The following is a 19,918-nucleotide window of genomic DNA, read 5'->3' as shown; positions in this document are numbered from 1 at the left end:
ATCTGGATTCTTTTCCTTTTAAACATCTACATTATGATAGAAAAAATCCAAATATTTCTACAGATACTTAGCAAAATTTAACGATAAATAAATAGATGTGACATTTACTGTATTCAGAGTGAAAGATCTTTGGCAGCTAAAACCTCTAAGCTGTCACATATGCTTTTCTTAGCAAAGGGTATGAAGATCTGTATGTGTAAATGAGGTTCTACTTTGGCATGAATTTTATAGATCCCTGACAATCTGATTTCTTTCCAGCTGATGGCAGTTAATATTGACCATGTCATTACTTCTCTACTCTTATTTAACAGGTAACGCTCTAAGGTGGCTTTTTGCATCTATTGACATTTTCAGATTTCAATCAGGTCTCTTCTATTTTATTTACAAGAGCCAATTGTTAAAGATACGTTTGCAATCTGATCACCTCCCAGTATAGTAATGCTATTTCAATTAACCACATGCTCATTTACTGAATAATACAGAATTCAAAACATTTGACAAGTGTATGCTCAGCTTAGCAAAAAGCTGCAGCATGCAGAAAAGCTGGCACTTCAAAAATATTTAAGTGATAACATTTATTCTATGTAATATTGAGAACATCATCATCTCATAACAACATTTGTATTAATATTTTTGCAGCCAAGACACTTGAATGGAATGATCTATAGGAACAGCAGTCAATAGCAAAAGCCTGTAAAACAATCTATCCTCTCCTGAAAAGTAACCCATACATCCTAGATTTCCTTGAAAATAACTTGTGCTATGATAGCAATTTCATGTACTCTCACAAGGAAAGTTCCATAGTTATCATTTGTTTTTTTCTTGAGTAGTCTAGCTCAACTGAGACCAACCGAGATCAAGGATTCATTGCAGCAGACCAGTGTGTCCAATTTAATTTTGCAGAAGGCAGAATTTAATTTTAATTGTGATCTGTGAGCCAAAAAATACATTAGAGATAACGTGCTCTCTGGTCCATTGAATTCCCACCAATTTCAAGGATGGGTCTGCACCAGAGATCCATGGCAAAATATGGTTAGTCTTCTTTTTATCATCATCACTGCACTGTGGCAGTATGTCTCCACCTTTATAGCCACTGCTAATTCACCTCTCTGTTGTTCACTGTCCTTTATTGTTTCTCCTCCCTTTCTCCTCTTCTGCATTTTCACTTCTGATTCCCTCCAGAAGCCTTAACCCAATTCAGTTTCTTATCCTATTTGATAACATGGGCAACAATTAAACATTAAATAAATTAAATAGGAAATACTGTTGACGTATGAGCTCACTGGGTGAGAGGGAGCTTATGCTGCTGAAGCTGCCCATAAACTCAGGAAAACCTTCTTGGAGCAAATGTAATTGTTTCCTATTAGGAAGATTAAAATCACAACCACAAACGTTAGAAACTCAAAAAACCGCTTAGGATTTCCAGCTTTCAAACTGCTGGGATAACACGGTCCTGCTGACCGTGCAAGACCTGGCAGCTTCTGCGCAGAAGCCAGGCAGAGGCCACCCCTCGAGGGACACGCGCAGCCCAGAGGGGACAGGCAGCCCGCAGCTGCGCAGGACGCGGCTGCTTCCCCCCCGTACGCCCACCTTGCCCTCTGCTGATAGCCACAAGGAAGCAGCTGTACATAAGATATGGGCTATTACACCAACCAATGAAACAGAAAAGCGTGAAAGTGATTTGGGCCTGTATTTTTCTATTCTGACCTCCAACTCCAAACTCCCACCCAGGAACACAAATTACTTTAGCTGGGGTATATGCGTGCTTAGCCATGGGCGGCTTGTCAGACCTCCGGTAAAATATGTACTAATATACTCAGCACTCTTGAATGATATCTGCTCTGACGTTATCTGAAGATGGCCGTGACCTTCTCGAAGAAAACCAAAAGATGTAGCTAGATGCACAGAATACGCTTTTCCTCGTACTATCGTCAGTCCAAAGGCTTTGGTTAAGCCTTCTTTCCATCTTAAGACAAATAGACTTCAATGACTATAATTCTTTTAGTCGATTGAAGAGATTAATGGAATCCTATAATGGCTAATTAGGAGCTCTCATAGTTCTTCTGCACATATTCCCTTTTGCACCATATACTTTTACCCATCCAAAAGCTAGAGCAACATTTGATATTGTCAGTATGATGCTTACATTTTGCAAGACCTACACATTATTCAAAGAGAAGAGGGAAATGTTTTAATAACGTACCTTCACCTCTAACATCACAGATATAATTACAGTTCTGTCTAGCTTGGTTTTGCCATCTGTTTTATCAGTGTCAATAAAGTGATGCTGGATTTACTTGTCTACAAAATATGAGCTGAATCTGGCACGATACTAACATACTAACCCTTTGTGTTATGCAGAGAAAGAAGTAATCTTAGATGGACAGGGGCAAAAGTCTCCAGAACCTTAAAATAATTGTATATATATTCATTATTATTAATAATGTAACTTACAATAATATTCTTTATAATCAGACACTACTGAAGCTGACAGGTAGGGAATATGTTTAATCATTATGCTAGATATTTAACACTTCAGTGGAGTTCCCATCTTCACTTGCTGGTCCAAGACAAGTGCCTGAGAGGAGTATCAAAACCACAAAACCGAAAGGGAGCACAGTGGAGCTCATTTCCTGCCACAAAGGGAGAATGCCAAGATTAAAGTCATGTTTGCTTAAAAAAAAGATTGTAGAGGAAAACCTTTACTTGCACCTCATTTTTTAAGAAATGGCAATTGACAATGCAGCATACTCGATACATTCCTTCAGAAGACAGCCACCTTCAAAAGAAGCCTGAAATGTATAGAAGCAATGAAGTTCGAACAGGGTTACCTTTAAAGTTTGGACAATTAGCAATCCTACCCAGAAGGATTTTCCTCTATCTCCCACTTAATAACCTGCCTTTGTAATGTTAAAGCAATAGGGGCCAATTTCAAAAGAAAAATGGGGTATCATACCAGAGACAACGTTTCCACATAATAAGATCTCAGATTCATTTTGATTCATTTATAGCCTGAAAGCTCACTGGATAGTTTAGGGGCATTGGATTGGAATAGATGGGTTTGGGTCAGGAATTAATCCAGCAGGTCAAAATCAAAGTGCTTCCTCATATTATCTTTGTCTATTTTGGAGTTTTGGTGTTTCTGAAGACCAGACATTTGACACACATGAAGAAGTCTTGGTAAGAAAATTCTTCCATGTCTTTCATTGCGTTTCTAAATGCTTTCTGTTTTTCAGCTATTACCTTACCCAGTCTATTAAATCCAATATACTCCATGTATCTTATGCCTTACTTTTAATGTGAAAGCTTATTCCATTTGTTTGTTAGTCACTGCACTTCAGTCTCTCATTTGCAAAGCCACCTGGATTCATGTGCCATAGCTGTCACGTGGCTTGGCCCATCTGCTCCGACAGCAGCCACTTACTGCACCGCTCAGCAACCCTGTGCCATCCCTTGCATCTCAGGAGCACCTCCATCAATTCTCAGTGTGCTCTTCACAGCTGGCTTCAGCCAAAGGATGGGGGGATTCTCCCACTCCCTTCTCCCTGCCTGCAGGGCTGAGCAGTGAACTGAATCAGGCTGCTGATCGGGCTGATGAATGTAAGAAAGGATTAATTGATTTGCAAGGAAGGGGAAGAAGGATTAGTTGTCAGTGGGGTAGACAGGTTGACCCTACTCATTACCATGAGGAACAGTAAAGTGACAGGGAAACTGCCCCTTCTGAAGGTAGCACAAACCTAACCTGGCTTATGACAATCATGAAACCAGTGACATTGTTAATGACATTAATCCTGGAGAGTCCACTCTCAATAGCGTATCCTCACAGGTCTCACCTTCTGCAAAAAAGTTTTCCTGATTGGAAAGCAGTATCTACCAGTAAGCTTATAGTAGGACTGGATTTGAGCTCTTAACTCACCGAAAAATAACATATCTGACAAATGATGTCCCATATCCATAGCAAACAAGCACCTTTCTGTTCCCAGCAGCACTCGACCCTGGGATGTCGATTCATCTTCCACTCTCTTATTCTCCACTGCTGGAGAGAACATTGAATGCAATCCCAGGATTTTTTTTTTTTAATATATTTATTTTATTGTTAACCACATTCAGTGGGGTTCATGGATTTTTATTTTTTACAAAGAGGGATGGAAAAACTCCGCAAGCAGCTGGAATACCTAGCATCAATATTTGGGATGCATATTACTTAAAACTGAGTCTAACAGCCCCTCCATAAGCTACAATACGTATCAGGGTGAAGGCTGCAGAGCTATAGCAAAAGCTTGCCTTCACATGCAGCACTGTAACCAAGTAACCACGTGGAGTGCATTCCAACAGATTAATTTCCACGACCAGCAATGGGGCACTCGTAGCCCAGATTTAAGCAGGATCTATGCAGCTGTACCACGCAATATGAAAGTGCACACAACACACAGAACTAAATGGGGATGCAAAGCCCAAGTACCTCTGTATTTGGTCTGTCTCTAGAAAAGTGGCTGATCATAAAGAATATTGCAAGGATTAATAGCATACCCTTGGGTAAAATACTGCTCCAGTAGAGGTTATTGAAAAACTCCTATCAACTCCACTAAAGTCAGGTGTTCACCTCTACAGACAAGCTTAGACAAAAATCTCTGAACCTACAGATTGAGTGTATACTCTGAAGTGCACACACTTACAGGGGTCAGAAACTTCACATGCAGCTCAAATTTTGGCACTGACTGAATTTGAGTGGCGCCCAGCTTTCTTCAAACCATTTTAGACTTAATGCATTTGAATTATACACGTTTATATAGTCGGAGCCTTTAATTCTGCAGTGTATTGGCTTTCCTTGCTTAACTATTTAAAATAAGAACGCAACTGAAGCCATTCTGTTTAATTTGGAATAATTAATTTTTCTGACTGATCACATTGTTTGCTGTATAAAAAATGGCCAGAAATATAAGAACAGTTTTATTTGTATAACATGAGTATCAATTAATTTATGATAAAACAAAGTAATTAAAAAACCCTTAGTATTGAGAAGGTGTCTGCTTTCTGTGGAGATCATATCCGCATAAGCACTAAAAAAGGCAATACAGTAGGTTTCATTCTAGGAGATCAAACTACCTGCTGAAGCCCTTTAAGGCTGGCATCCTCCTGAAGTCACTGACCTCAGTAATTAAGACAAATTACAAATTAAAGTAAGTTAAATAATAAATTACTAAGAGTTGATTATTGGGGACACTATTCCTCATTAATGCTCACATTTTTCTAATCATGTGTTTATCACGTACTGTTTTTAATAAAAACGCCTTTCAAAGTGAAAAGGCATGGAGAACACTACGAATACATTTGAAAGTCCTGGATAGGCAGGCATGTTGAAAGAAAAACACAGAAGTCCTTCCAGCAAGATAATTGCTATCTATTTGTTATAATCAAGTCAAATGAACACAAGGGCAGGTTTCTGATAAAGGGGAGACACATGAAAAAGCAGAATATGAAAAATCACCTGTGTAATATTGTAGCTACATTCATCTCTCTTGCTTCAAGATTTAATCTACTACAATGCTATTAGCCATGTGTCAGTCAGGAATATAAAGATGTTAATGATAAAATTTTATACGTGTCAAAATAAGAGCTCAGTTTAAATCTGCTTGTACAAATCTTAGATTAGGTTATCATTAATTATAAATGTAATAGCAATACACTTCTTCCCTTTAAGCAAAAAACCAATTTCAGTCCAAGAGAATGAAATAATGTGAATTTTCCCTTAGCACAGACATTAAACATGATCTTATTTGGTATTGCCTGCTAAGGAATACAATTTTAATCTCACACATTTCCATCCTCAGGTCCCAATCGTGCCATCAATTACATACATGCCTTACATTTAAGCACATGGACGTTCAACTCCAGAGCTCTGCAGCCCAGTGTGACGGCTCTCAGAAAAGGATCTATCCGCATTTCACATGGCCACCACGAAAACATGATTTTGGGTGATTTAGCCAACTCCTGAAGCCTCCATTACAAGTACCATGATTAGATACCATACCATAAATTCTTCAGTGTGCTGCAGGAGCAGCAGTTTGTAGCAGAGAAAAAGGAAGGTGGATGTTCCCTAAAATACCTTGATGTTTTCTTGGCTTCAGAGGACGGCTGTGTTTGCAATATTGCATTCATGAATTTAATTGAAGCTGAAGATAGGTACAATTCACAATATGGTGCTGGAACATAAATCCGCAGGGAGCAGAAAGCAGAAATAAGGTCTTAAACAGCTGAAGAGCACTACCTCTGTGCTCAGTGAAGAGCTTCATGCCCTTGAGAAATAAGTCCTCAGCTGCAGTTAGCGCTTTTCCTTGTACTTTGCCAGTCTCTAGCACAGAGGATCACTGTGCGCTTAGTAGTACACTGTCGCTGTAATGGCCACAGACGTGTCCTGGTGCTCTGCTCTTTAGCTCTTGGGATCCAACCCGAGACAGCTACATCTTAGCAGAAGTAAGATACCAAGCCTCTGTTGGGAACCTGCAGTTTCCTTGTCAAATAAGATACGTCTTGGTACAGTCTCTTAATAGAAACAGTTTGTCACAGGGTGGATGCTAGCAGAAGATACCAGAAGTGCAGAAACTGAGCTTGTGAAAAACACACCAAGTCTAACCACTGATGTTCGTCAGGAAAGGTTGAAGGCAACCATGGTTGTTGAAGGAATAAGGAAGAAGGTTTCAAAATTATGCAGAGATTTAAGAGAAGCTAAGAGTTAATAAGATGGACTCTTCGTGGGAGTCCTTCTTGTAACCATGAGAAGACAGAGGGAAATGAAGGAGGGTCATGGCTGCATTGGCCTCCACACCCTTGCATGACTGCATGAGGTGGTCAAGACACCTTTTCACTGCAACGTACTTGGCTACTCCACTATTTCCTGGGCTCATGCACCCACACTGAGTCATTCTTGAAGAAGCATGAGAGTGTTTCCCCATCAGATTCTGCCACTGGTTATTTTAAATACAGTATTCATAAACTCCAATACTAGTTAAAAAAAATAATTTACTGCCCTTTACTCCTCAAACTGTGTGTACCTCGATCCAAGCACTGGGAAGTGCTCCTGAGCCTTGCAGCCTAGACACAGCTGAAATAACTGGCATCACATCTGAGACATTTTACTTATACTAAAAATGGTGAAAGACATCTGGAATAATATGCTAAATGAATCATCTGTATTGGCCAGCCATTGTGTTCTTTATGAGCCATGTTTCCCCGGACTGTGGTCAAGACTATGCAGAGCTTTGAGTTTTGCCATAGGGTCAAGCCTCAACTATCTCTGTACTGATCTCACAACAAGTGCTGCTGACAGGAGTGCCACAGCATCTGTTGTGACCATCGGCTGGGCAAGGAACCAGTAAAGCCCCAGCAAGCTCCAGAACAATGCACCACCCAAGAGCAGGAAAGCTCTGAAACAAAGGATAGGAAGAGGAGGAGGGTAGAAGTGGAATTTGTGCTAGTTCCGCTATTTGGTATCATCTAAGTTGCACAGAGGTGCACTTCTGCGCTGCTGTTGTGATGCAGGTCTTGTGATAAGAAGAAAGGAAAACCGTTAAGGGATGCATTTTGTTTTGCAGTGCTGCAAAACACAGCTGCAGGTCTGCAGCTATGATGCTGCTTTTATTCTTACTTATCCAACCCTACCAAAAAGGATCAAGTCCAGAAACATTTTAACCAGATACTGACCCAGCTATGGAAAAAAACCCAAACCAACAAGAAAGAGGAGCTGGTTTGCTGAGAAAGAGATCTTGCCAAGACCAAATGTTATAGTGAAGAGATCTAGGCAAAGATGATATGGATGTGGCGAAAATTAACTGAGTGTGGAGGCAAAGAGACAAGATATGGAGAAATAATTTTGTTGGGCTGAATGGCAAGAGAGCTTCAGAAATCTGTCGTTGATTACAGATGCATTACTGTCAGGCGCAAGGCTTATATGAGTTTAGATTTATACCTCAGTTGTAATATCCAGTGGGTGACTCAGTTAATGATATCTCCTTTGTCCTGTGTTTCTCCAGATCAAGCAGTGCAGATAATTATGAATAATGATAATGATTTGGGTCTCAGAGCAAATTTGCACAGATAAGCACACGCCTATGGGTGATGTGGCTTCATGCACAATAATTAAGCACATACACCATGGGAAGTGAAATACAAAATGGGTAAAATCGTTCCCTTACAAGAAGATTTTTTTAGATGTTGGACCTGAAAAGTTGTACTGTGTGCCTATTGCAGGTAGCTGGCAGATTGATTTTAGAGTTCATAGACCTGAGAAAACAGAGGGTTCGCCTAAAGAAGAGCAGAATGCGGCACAGAAATAAACACAAAAGCTACCTCTGAGCGTGCTGACACGTCACGGAGCAGAGCAGTGGCATGCAGAGACACCAGCACCGCTTCTGAAACCTCTCCAGCTGTGTCAGGACATCACTGTGCCTGGCTCCCAGACACCTGGCAGAGCCACCCCACACCTGGGCCAGGACCAGGCAACCCAAACCCGCTCAGCTTCCTCCCACCGGCAGCTCACGGCATGCTGTAGGTGGGCAAATCTACTAAACGTCTTTAGACACAGTGCCCTAAATTGCCATCAGTGTGGCTGCTTGCTCATAACTGAGAGTAGAAGTTGGTCCACTGAATTGTAGGAGGTAGATGCGTGGTCCCACGGGGATCTATTCAAATTTCTTTTGTAAGGATAGGGTTTCACAACCTAACAAGGTTACTTCGAAAAACTTGCTTTTGTGAAAATGCCACTTCTATTTTGCTTCTAGGATCAACATAGCAAGTAAGACTTTCTCACACCCTCTGGCAGCTTCCAGAGGAAAAGTTCAGACACTTATAATTTCATCAGTTGCAGTCAGTTCAAAAGAGAATTTTATCATTTAATGTTTTTAAAGCATTTCAGTGGGCTGCCTATGTGGGAGCAGCAGCTGACAGCAGAGAAGACTGTCATTTAGCAACAGGTATATGGGGAAAAACAGGCCTCTTCTACATCTCCAAAGAAGGAAAATGTTTAGGAGAGCCACAAGATCTTTCCAGGCAGTATCTCCCACCTTTGGAAAAAGCCAACAAAGCTGGAATTTATCTCTATTAACTTTGAGCCTCATTACAGACTCCCTGTAGAGGTAATAGGCAAACATACACAGAGAGGCACTTCCAGAGGGTGATTTGGCTTTTGGTAGCCTGAATAGTTTTATTGTCAGGGCCAAGATCTTCAGGTTCATCAGTTCATTCTCTCTTAAGACCTTCCAGGTATGATTCGGCTTCAGATTAAGGCACCTCCATTTGGATGTCTGTATGCAGGTGTCTGAATGTCCACTATATCCACAAAAAGCTTGTAATTAGATTGGGAATTCAAGGGCTGGATTCACCTGTGCATCCAACTAGACTAAACCTCTGTCTAAGGCCCAGTTCTTCACATGCCTTAGAGCTCATCAGCAGTCTTGAAGATTTTTAACTACAAAGCTTCTCGAGGTGTCTTGCAGCACTTGCTCAGCAGGTGCCTTAATCTGCAGTGCCCATTATCAGGGGTCAGCAGCTCTTTCTTAGCATTACAGAGCCTGAGCAGACCACAGTGTGCGCTGCAGTGATGCAGCATGTGTCAGTCCCAAAGTCAGCAGCATCGTGTCAGTCCCAAAGCTGCTGTGGTCCAACAACTCGGCTGCTCTAGTCATGGGAAGATGTCCCCAAAAGGCAATGTTCTCCTGTTCTCAGTCACTTGTTGTTACATGCTAGAATGGCTGCTGGACAAGCATTAGTGCATGTGCTGGCCTTATGGTACCTGCCACCTGCACAGTTTTAATGGAACTTCTTCAGCCTATATTACAATTCATATGAATGACAGCCAGTCTTTAATGGACTGACCATCAAAACATACCCTTGAAACAGGGAAGAACCACCATCTCAACAACACAGACGGCAGCATGAAAAGATGGAGCTTTCTGCTGGTTTCTTTAAGAAAAATTTGTCTCAATTACAGTAAAAAACCCTACACTTTGGACAAAGAGACTTCTCTGTGAGGGAAGAACTTCTCTTCCCCCACTGCCTTGTGCTCATAATCTCCCAAGTTTTGACGCTGCTCTGCACAGAGTCCAGCTTAGCCCACCCTCCCCTTCCTCACAAGCTCTAAGGAGGTATCACACGAGAGCAGGCATGGTGGGACCACTAAACTGACTGCCAAAACCAGCCCCAATAGGGAAGTGCTCCTCCTGGTTTCAGAGTAGGAAGAACAGAGTTCTCCACTATTTAGGTTCTTTTGTGAAAACTCATCGCAGGGGGTCTAAGACTAAAACCTCCCATCTCCTGTTACCCTAAAGGAGAAGGAGAGGAAGGATGGCTCCTTGCTAAGGAAGTGAGGTGGCCAGGACATGCATCTTAGTCTGCCACAGAAAGGAGAGGAAATGATAGCATGTTTTCTTTTCTTTTCTTTTCAGTGGCACAGCATCAGACTGCAAGGCTAACTGCCTAACGTTTTCTGTAGGAATGTAATAGCTAACCTTTCATATTAGTTCCCATGGGTACTTTGAAAGAGTCTTTCTAGAAAGAAGTCACACATGTCTACTGAATAAAATCAAGGAAAATATAACTGGATTCTTTCACTTTTCAAGAAAGCATGTTTCTTCACTGTCTCAGAAACAGCTTTGAATGTGTTTTGGCAAAATGAACCTAATTAGCTGCAGATTGAATCCTAGACCAATGACACAAATTACAGAATACAAGGAAACTTAAAACACCTTGAAGCAACATGTGCAAGCATTTGACAGACTGAGGGCAATACAACACTTTGGGTATCTTAATTCTGCCTGTGACACTGACCAACATCAAACAAGGCAGCGGCTGCAAAGGCCACTGTAACACCAAGCTGCTCTCTGTCATCACAGCTTAAAGGGAGCTGGATCCTGCACTTCGTAATTCCCAGGGGAAATGCCTCATGAAGAGAGAACAGCACTAAACTCCACTTCCAGCTTCACTCTCAGTATAGCTGAGAGGAGAATTTGACCTTTGGTAACTTGATTAATACCAAATTAACAGATGGCTTTGGACTTGAGATTGTTTGCTTATCCCTGTGTCTTGCTTTCCTCCCTGAGACCCAGCAGACACCACCTCCGCGCACGCTGAAAGCGGGGGGAAGTTCCCCGGTCTCGAGAGAGCGGTGGAGCTGCACATCCCTCGTCCACAACCTGCCCTGATGGAGCAGCTGGTTTCACCCTGGATGCAATGCCTTAGAGTTTTTAAGAAGTGTTGCTCGTGTTTTTGACATTTTACAAAGGTTATCCTGAAATTTCTATTAAAACAACGTGGGAGCGGTGCCTATGGAAAAAGACAGCATTGACACTCAGAGCCCCATTGCAAAGCACCTTAAATTAAATGAAGCAGCACTGATCGAACAAATTTCTACCAAAACCCCATGATTTATCACAAGCATAACCTTCTCTTCTTTATGTAATTAAAACAGACTCCAAGTAGCACAAACATAGGAGATTAAGCCCGTCTTACCTGGAATAGGTATAATGGGAATACTTTCATTGGGGACCACACGGGGGGAACTGCTGTCCTCCACATAGAAATGGGCAGTCTGAAAACACTTTCTGTTAAAGGAAAAAGAAAAAAAATATAGATGCAGGGTGTGAAAAGCTGCCCTCTGAAAAAACAGCTGAAAACTTTTGCACACGTTCTGCTTCTCCATTTCTGGCCCATACTTTCAGCTGTTACAGCTTTAAAACATCACTGCATGAAAACATACTTGCGTTTTCTACCATTACAATCCTAATTCTGGATTCTGGTGTGCTCTAATTCATTGACATCTGACATCCACCCATCATAAATGCCTCTGTATATTATTGCTAAGTACTACCGAATACAAAATTATACTCACAAAAGTTAGTGGTTGCAAAACAGGTTTCAAATACATCATTCAGAAAGAAACTCTGCACACAAGAAACATATTCAGAATACAGTTCAAGCCAAAATCCACCTAAGACACTAGCATTTCTAGGGGAAATACATTTACAGTAAAAGTTTCTCCTGTGTAACAACTGAGACAGTAATACAGCATCTGTAACTGCTGCACATCATGATGTTCTGCTGTGACAGTTATCCTTTAAATGTTACGTGGTTTTGTTTGGTTGTTTTTTAATACTAAAGCCATACAACCCTCATCCCATCCTCCTCCTGCTACAGAAAAATGCAATAGCCACTTAGCTTGGGCCCCAGGACTCATCTCTGAAAAGGCCTATAAAGAAGAGGAGAACTTAAATCCACCTGACTCTTTTTTACCTGTATTTAATGCAAAGCAGAGAGCACAAGCTGGTCATCACAGAAAAGGTACTGAGCAGAATAACATCAAGAGATCCGAGGAGACTCTGCATGGTGATGTTAACTGAGGCAGGGTTTTCCAACACCAGCGTCACTGCTCATTGCTGACTTAATGAGCTGCTTGAGGCTGGAACTGAATATTTAATGAGTCTTGCTTGGTGTGAGCAGCTATTGTGGCAAGAGAAGGGTCTGCTCTCATCTGTCGGGGCGCTTAACAATAGCTTCCCACTGCAGAAAGATCCCTCTCATAGCAGCCCTTAATGAACTGCTCCTCAACACCTGGGCAAAGTTTGCAGGCCGCCTTGTGAGGTGTGCCTTCTGTCAAGTTGCTGCTTCCCTTGCTGAAACGTATTTGCACATAGTGGCTTTTAAGTTTCTGCCTTGCAGTCTGCTTCTCTGTAATTTGGGCATTGTGCTCTCCAAAGAGAGCCCGCTCTGCAGAGCTGGCTTCGCTGACTTTGTCAAAGTAATTTGTGCTCCCTTTGTTTTCAACATCCATATGTGCCAGAGAGCAAAAAAGTCACTGAAAATCAAACCACTCTCTTAGGCAAAACTAGAACCTAAAATAATCATGGGTGCTTGCTTTCTGTGCACTTGTACTTTTTACTGCACAGTCACAGTGCTTTATAATGCAAGCACATGCTATGGCAGCACAAGTACAACTTAAGACAATACAGAAGCAGGAGAGAGCGGATTTCACAGCATGGAGTAATTGTCTTGGAGCAGCTTTCTATTTTCAGGCACGATGTCTTGCATTGTGCTGAAGTTACTTATTTAGTGAGTATGCTTTTGTTAAGAAACACCATAAGGTGAATTCACACATGAGGATGCAAGATGTGCAATAGTCTCACAGCATTTAAAAACATCGGTTGAACTCCCCCCACCCTACTTACTCCCTGTTCTCATTTTTTTTTGGCAGCCTTTATTTTGGACAATGCACACCCTGGGGGCACACAGCAGAATAAATCAGTCACACATAAAGAAGAAACTATGAATATGAAACAGGCAAAATGTTCCTGATTTTGATGTATTTGGGGCTCTTTCCCTTGAGTCAATACTACAAAAATCCTTGAACGGCTGCTCCTGGTAATGAAGGCCTTAAGAAGGTGTTTGATAAAAAAACCAGACCTTTATGCAGGGATTTACAGGATTTTTTTAAGCTGATGATACTGAAGAAAAGCATTATTTTTTGTCAATTTGTTATTTTATACTCTGAGAGGCTCTGATAGGCTGGCATTGTGCTTTTTTATGCAGCCATAAGACAGTTTTTTCTTAATAGTCTCAAAACATGCAATTGTGTTGGATAATCACATATGCAATATTGTAAGGCCCACGATGGTGACAGCTGAATATCCGAGTCCAGCATATCTCTGCTGAGCACAATGTTGGAATAACAATGTATTAAATGAGCACTTCACATAGTAAAGTTTGCTACAATCATTAGTGTCACTAACAATTCCGTATTTTATTCCTGGAAGACTTTCTGTAGCTGTTTCAAAAGGCAGTCACCATGGAATTTGACTAAAGTTTTTCTCAAGTCACAAACATCACACTAAATACACTCTTGTCTTGTGTATATACATACATAACACAGCATGTTCATTACAATACTGGATACTGGCACATTAGGTGAAGACATGCCTCTCGGAGTCTTTTTCTTCACTTGCTCATAATTGCTATAAATATTCCAAGTTTAGCCTCCACAGCTGAGCTTGCTGTGCACAGGCCATCGCATCCCTGTCCTGATGACTCCCTCCATGTCTCAGGGGCTCCCCGTGACAGCATACGGCAGCACTGATGGGACTATGCAGGCTTGAACTTGAGAGCAGGATAAAGTGGATTGATCTTTGAAAGACCTTTTATGATGGGTTTCACAAAGTAGCTGGATGAATTTTCCAGCAAGTTCTGCTTACTGGGTCTGTTTCCTACTCTTGCATCTCTTCCCTGTGCAGCTCCAGGAGAGAGCACGCATCTCAGGGCACCAGTCAGATGCCTCCAGGCCCCCAGTTTGGATAACGTCCATTTTTCAGCCTGGGCCCAAGAAGAGCCTTTTGCAAACTCATGTCTAGTTTGTAGTAATAAATACTGATAGCTGGGATCAAGGCTACTGAGAGGCATTTCAGACAATTTAGTGTCTGCCTTCTCCCCCAGTTTAGGATGCTCCTTTCTATCCCTTGGCATTTTCCCTACCTTTCCCTCAGTACACAAACCTGAAGTGGCAGCAGTTGCTAAGGCTACAAGAGGCTGCAGTAAATCTGTGTGCATGTATGGGGAGGGCTGGATAAAGGAAAAGGATGAGAGCAGAAAATTGCTTGTTTCGAGTCACTGGAGAAGCAGCCACGGAGAGAGGTGGGAGCGGATGCAGGGCTAGACAAGGTGCAAGTCTACAACTGTTTTCACATGAGCACTTCAGCCTGTAACTTTTAACCCCAGCGTGTATACATGTGCAGGTGTTTGCACCTGTATGCCCATTTGCTCAGGAAACCAACACCGTCAGCAGAAAAAAACCAGATTTTTTTTTTTCTGACAGAAGCAGTCCTTAGTGAATGAGCAATTGGGATTTGTCAATGGCATAAATGGTTGTTGAAATCTTAACAACTGAAACACTAATTTTAGAATAATTCTTGCATTTCTGCAGCACTGGCTGAGGAAAAGCAAATCACAGCCTTGATTTTACTTCCAGAAGATTTCAGAGAGCCCACATCTTTTCTGCAAAATACCAAAGAGTCTGTTGTCTCTGAAATACGTCTGTGTGCAGTGAAGCACACCGTTTTCTCTAGCCCCATATGTTTTTTTGGCTCCCTTTCCCTGGGGTACAATAACTGTGCAAGATTGTGGTGATCAGACACGCAGTTGTCACATATGAACCAAAATGCAGCGAGTAAAACACTGCGAGATTAGCATCTCCCTGGAGAAGGAGCAGAGGCAGGGTCTGGAATGCAAAGATGGTGTGAGGGAGAGCCCCCTGCCCAGAATCTTTTTAGAGAGATACTGGCAGTGAATTATTAAAGCAAACTAACAGGATGCAAAGTCCAGAGCAGCAGCACCTTATTATCAAGCTGAAAGGATAAAAATATGCCAAGAGATGGTCCTGATTAGCTAGGTTAAATGCTTGTTCCGTCTCTGCTGAGCAAAATACCAGATTAGCTTCTGCAGAAGAAGAGATGCCTTGTGATATTTTGACACTCAAACCAGGTTTCCTTGGTTATTAGTTAATAAACCTCAAGCAGCTTCTCCTTTATACTCATCTAAAAGCAAGAGGAAGAACCAGATCACATAATGGCTTGAAAGCATGGGTGCATTTTATTTTCACGTAGAAGATAGCGCCTTAGTGTTTAGTTAATACTGCCTCCAATACAAACACACAGCGCGCGCTGCAGTCAATGGGAGTGCTGGGAATAGCTCTGAGGGCAGCGTTTGGCCTTTACTCCTCTGTACTCTGTCTAGCGTGGGCAGCATCCCCTGATCTGTGATGACAGGCGAGGGATCTGTGCTTCTCCAGAGCAGCTGAGGCAGGGAGAGAAGGAGCAATGGTTTATTGCGGAGGGGCAAGTGATTGCCTTCACAGCTGCTGGCTGAAACTACCAGGATAGTGGCTGAACACAGGAAAAATCAAAGGGGAATGCTTCACTTTCTGGGGACACGCAAGAGCCGTGTCCTGCCTCACATGCTGAAGCGACTGGCACATTCATTGCTCCCTTGTTCACCGGGGATCTACTCCTTCTTCCAGGCATTTCTGTTGGCCGGAGCAGTGTGTATTCCCTCTCCAAGGCTAGCCAGATTTATACTACTTTATTTCTGTAATAGCATCTAGGAGCTCTAGGCTCCCGGTTTCTTGCAACTGCTCTCTTCTTGGGTCATTACCTCCTAAAGCATGACTAATTTGGGGGCAGATGGCTTGAAAGGGTCCTGGAGGCCTATTCACTACTGTCAGAGCAGGGCAAACCTTGTCCTCTGGGTACCCTTCCTCCAGAAACAGCCTCCCACAGACAGGAGCTCTGCAGAATGTACATTTATTAAGGAAGAGGCCAATAGTCCCTGCAGCCACCCTACTTTCACACACAGCCCTTAGCTGGTGGGCAGAACAGGCAAGATCAAACAGGAGTCAAATCGGGAGCTGTAACGGACCTCTAAACCAGGCTGCGCAGGACATGGCTTAGTCTTTATCAAATGCAACCTGGATACAGGCATTCATTCACCATGCTCCTCCATCACGGGTGGGGGGGGTCTGCAAGTAACTCCCAAACAAGGATCCAAAGACAGGAAACGATCCCTTTCACTACCTCTGCACATTCATTCTCACTTTCAATAGAAGAAAAGATGCTTCAGATTCTTGTTGAACTGTTTTGCATGTTTTCCAGGAGACACAATTAAGATTGGTTTCTGCTGGCACCAAAACCAGAGTATGTATGCAGTCAAGTGTACTAGTAACACATGGCTCTGCACTTTAAACTAGCTTCACTATTCCTTGGCAAGCATTTGTCACTGTCAGAATTGGCAATGACTCCTCAGAAAAGAGACACAGACTACGGAACAACAGAAGCGCTGCAAATCACGACCATGTCACCAGCAGAGCAGTGGATGGGAGCCTGGACAACAGCTGTCTGCAGTCCGCACTGCTCTAGCTGGGGTCATCAGTCACTGATTTTTATGAGCAATAAAACTGACTCAAGCGTTAAGAAGAAAAAGGGAAGAGAAACCACATGAAAAAAGCTGATCTTATGAATATGAATAAGTGACCAGCATGGAACAGTAATATTACGTTCATTGTATCAGAGGGCCATCTGCATTTACTCTTTTTTGGCCAGAAAATGGCTTATATTGCCCCAATTTTCTACAATTATTTTCCTTCCCAAGTCTTAACACTTAATGATCAGAATTCAAAAGCCAAGTTATAAAAGAACCTATGCTATACTGGAGTGGTAAGGCAGTGATGCCTGACCGTACTTGAGCTATGGGAGGATATACAAAGCAGGAATGCATAAAAACCAAGAGAATAAAGGAAAGCTGGAAAAGGAGGAAAATTTCCCTACAATAATGCTGATTCTCCTGCATAACCCTCCCGAAGATGATTTGCCTTCTCCCCACAAAGCAATTTCTGCCTGTAATCTTCTTGAGCAGTGTTAACCATTGCACAGATATGATAACTGGAGAGGTCTAGATGGCACGCTGTGAACTTCTGAAACCTATCCACGTACCAAGTCCTTGGCATCCTTTCCTAGACAGAACGGTGAAAAGTAGACTGTCCCTTTCAGGGGGCTTCCTCTGGGCAAGGAGAAATGTTTTTTCATATCAGTGAGTTGTTGCACACCCACACAGTCCCGCAAAAGCTAAAAAGACCCAAACACTAATCACCAGTCCAACCACACATATCTACAACCACACATTCTGCACTATCAAAGAGAAGTAAAGACAGGAAAAAGACTGGGAAAAGACAGATGGAAAAAAAAGAAGGTGGACAAAACTTTGAGACAGTATTTGTGGTGAAGAACACAGCACTAGTAAAATTGTCCATCTGAAAAACTAATCTGCAAATAAGACTAGGGATTTCAGAAGACACAGAAAGACAGCTAATTTAATATTTATGGCCTAAATTTGCCAGCTGACTACACAGCTCTCCACAAAATTAAAAATCTTCTTCTCCCGATCCTCTGAGATCCTATCCTGCACCAGAGACTAGACACCCATTTACATCACATATGGTATTATACAAGAAATAATAATTTTTAGAAGGGTATTCAAATAACTAAACAGTTAAGAAATGACAACACACACCAAGATGAGCTGCTTTGAAGGCCTCCCCCCTTCATCAGCTGTGCGACCAGAAAGTGCCCAGGTGGCCAGTGCAGAAATGCACTTAGAAAGCTCTTTAATTGCAAATTGTAAGTGGATAAATCTTAGTTTAACTCAGCACAAACATTTTCCACGCTTCCTTGTCCCCTCTTCCTGGTGTCCCTGGAGAACAGGGAAGGCAATGGTGAAACCTTATTTGTGATGACACTTGGCCCTGTAACACTTGGTAGGCTAATTACTCTCCTGGTGACCTCTGACAGGGCTAGCAGCAGCAGACCTTCCCCTCCTGCTTTAATCAATACTCACAACAGCTGTGTTGGATATACTCAGCAATTTTACAGATGACTGAATGGGTTTACTCATCAGTATTTTCTACTGCAAGAGAACAAGCTCCCTGGTTATATGCATTACCACTCAAAACTTTAATGTCTTCAGGCAAAAATGGGGTAAAGAAACCTATAGGTGGTATCTTAAAATGGTTTAAAAATTAGGCATGGTTTTAAAAACCAAAGGGAAGCCTGACATATTCATTTTCCTCTCCCTGAGCCAACTATTTATTTAATGAAACATTCATAACAAAGACTAGAAAATCACAGAGGAAAACAAAGACATGCCTTTTCCAATCAAATAATACCTTAGGCAGTTCCTATAAAATGTGTACTTCCAATGCCCTAAACATCATGTAATATTAAAAAGGAGCCTAAAACTTTCTCACAGAAGGAAGCTAAATTTAACCAAGTGAAGAGTTGTTCTGTAATCACAAGAACTGCAGCAATCAATGAAGATTGCCTCTTACTAGAGAGGAGCTTTTAGTAGCACCTCTAAGAACTCAAAATTGGGCATACTTGATATTATCATTTCAGGACATGAATTCCCTTTCGGATGAATATCAGGAAAGGAAAGTATAAAAACAGGGTGGCACGCTGGGAAGTTAAAACACAGGTATTTTTAACTGCAAAGTGTAATTAATCTGGATTGAAATTGTGTTATAAGAAAACCAATACAGAGATGATCCCACCTAAGAAAGAACAGCAGAAACTGGGTCTCTCTTTGGAACATTCACCTAAATGTCGCTAATTACTCCCACTTAATTACTCTCAAAATGGAAGAGCCCTGCTCTTTCCCGTGCAAAAATATTCTTTCCTTCCTCCGAATGGGACCTCAGGACATTCAATTGAGAATTATTTTAGGTATCCCAAGCCATGGCCTGGGACCTAAGCATAGCATAAAAATGTGCTAAAAGTTTAGGCACGTTTTTTTTCCTCTGTTTTGATGGCCCTGCCCATCTTCAGGCAGAAATACCAGTTTGTTAGATATAATGAAATACTCAATGGGAAACTCCCTCTTTCTCAACAGACATGTCCACATGCACCTAGACTAAAGTTGTGTGGGAGAACTAGGAAGATTTCCCAACACTGCAGGACATATTTCATGTTTGGCTTATTTGGGGGCAGGATAAAATATTAAAAGTGTGATTATTTCCCTTCTCTTTCCATCACTGTATATTTGGAGGGTAGGCTTTTTTCACTGGCCATTTCAAAAAGAAATAGCTACTTACAATTTTTTATGGTCTCTCTGTTAACTCTGTTTAGAACACAATTAGTAATGGCACAAAAAGCTACCTTTGGAAGCACAGCACAAAGGAAAAGAAAAGAGCAGCTGGCACCAAGAGCAGAGAATCAAATTACTTTGTACCTGGCAGATAATGAGAACACTGAAAATACACTACTTAATGCTAGTGCTCTGACAGGGCTATGTACATCACCTCATCACGCTAATACAGACAGACCGGGTGGCAGCCAGC

At 41.9% G+C, this 19,918-nt stretch overlaps 1 protein-coding gene across 2 annotated transcripts in view; it reads right to left on the bottom strand.

Annotated features, from left to right (window-relative positions):
- Nucleotides 1-19,918, bottom strand: part of PTPRG (protein tyrosine phosphatase receptor type G) — a 414,402-nt gene that overhangs the window by 28,681 nt on the left and 365,803 nt on the right. For both annotated transcript variants that reach the window (XM_052776380.1, XM_052776379.1), the window contains one exon: nucleotides 11,503-11,594. In XM_052776380.1, the coding sequence (XP_052632340.1) occupies nucleotides 11,503-11,594 (92 nt within the window). The remainder of the gene's footprint in view (nucleotides 1-11,502; nucleotides 11,595-19,918) is intronic.

This window comes from Harpia harpyja, chromosome Z, assembly GCF_026419915.1.
Source record: "Harpia harpyja isolate bHarHar1 chromosome Z, bHarHar1 primary haplotype, whole genome shotgun sequence".
NCBI lineage: Eukaryota > Metazoa > Chordata > Aves > Accipitriformes > Accipitridae > Harpia > Harpia harpyja.
Note: the sequence above shows the minus strand (reverse complement) of the source record. Positions and strands in the feature narration are given on the sequence as shown.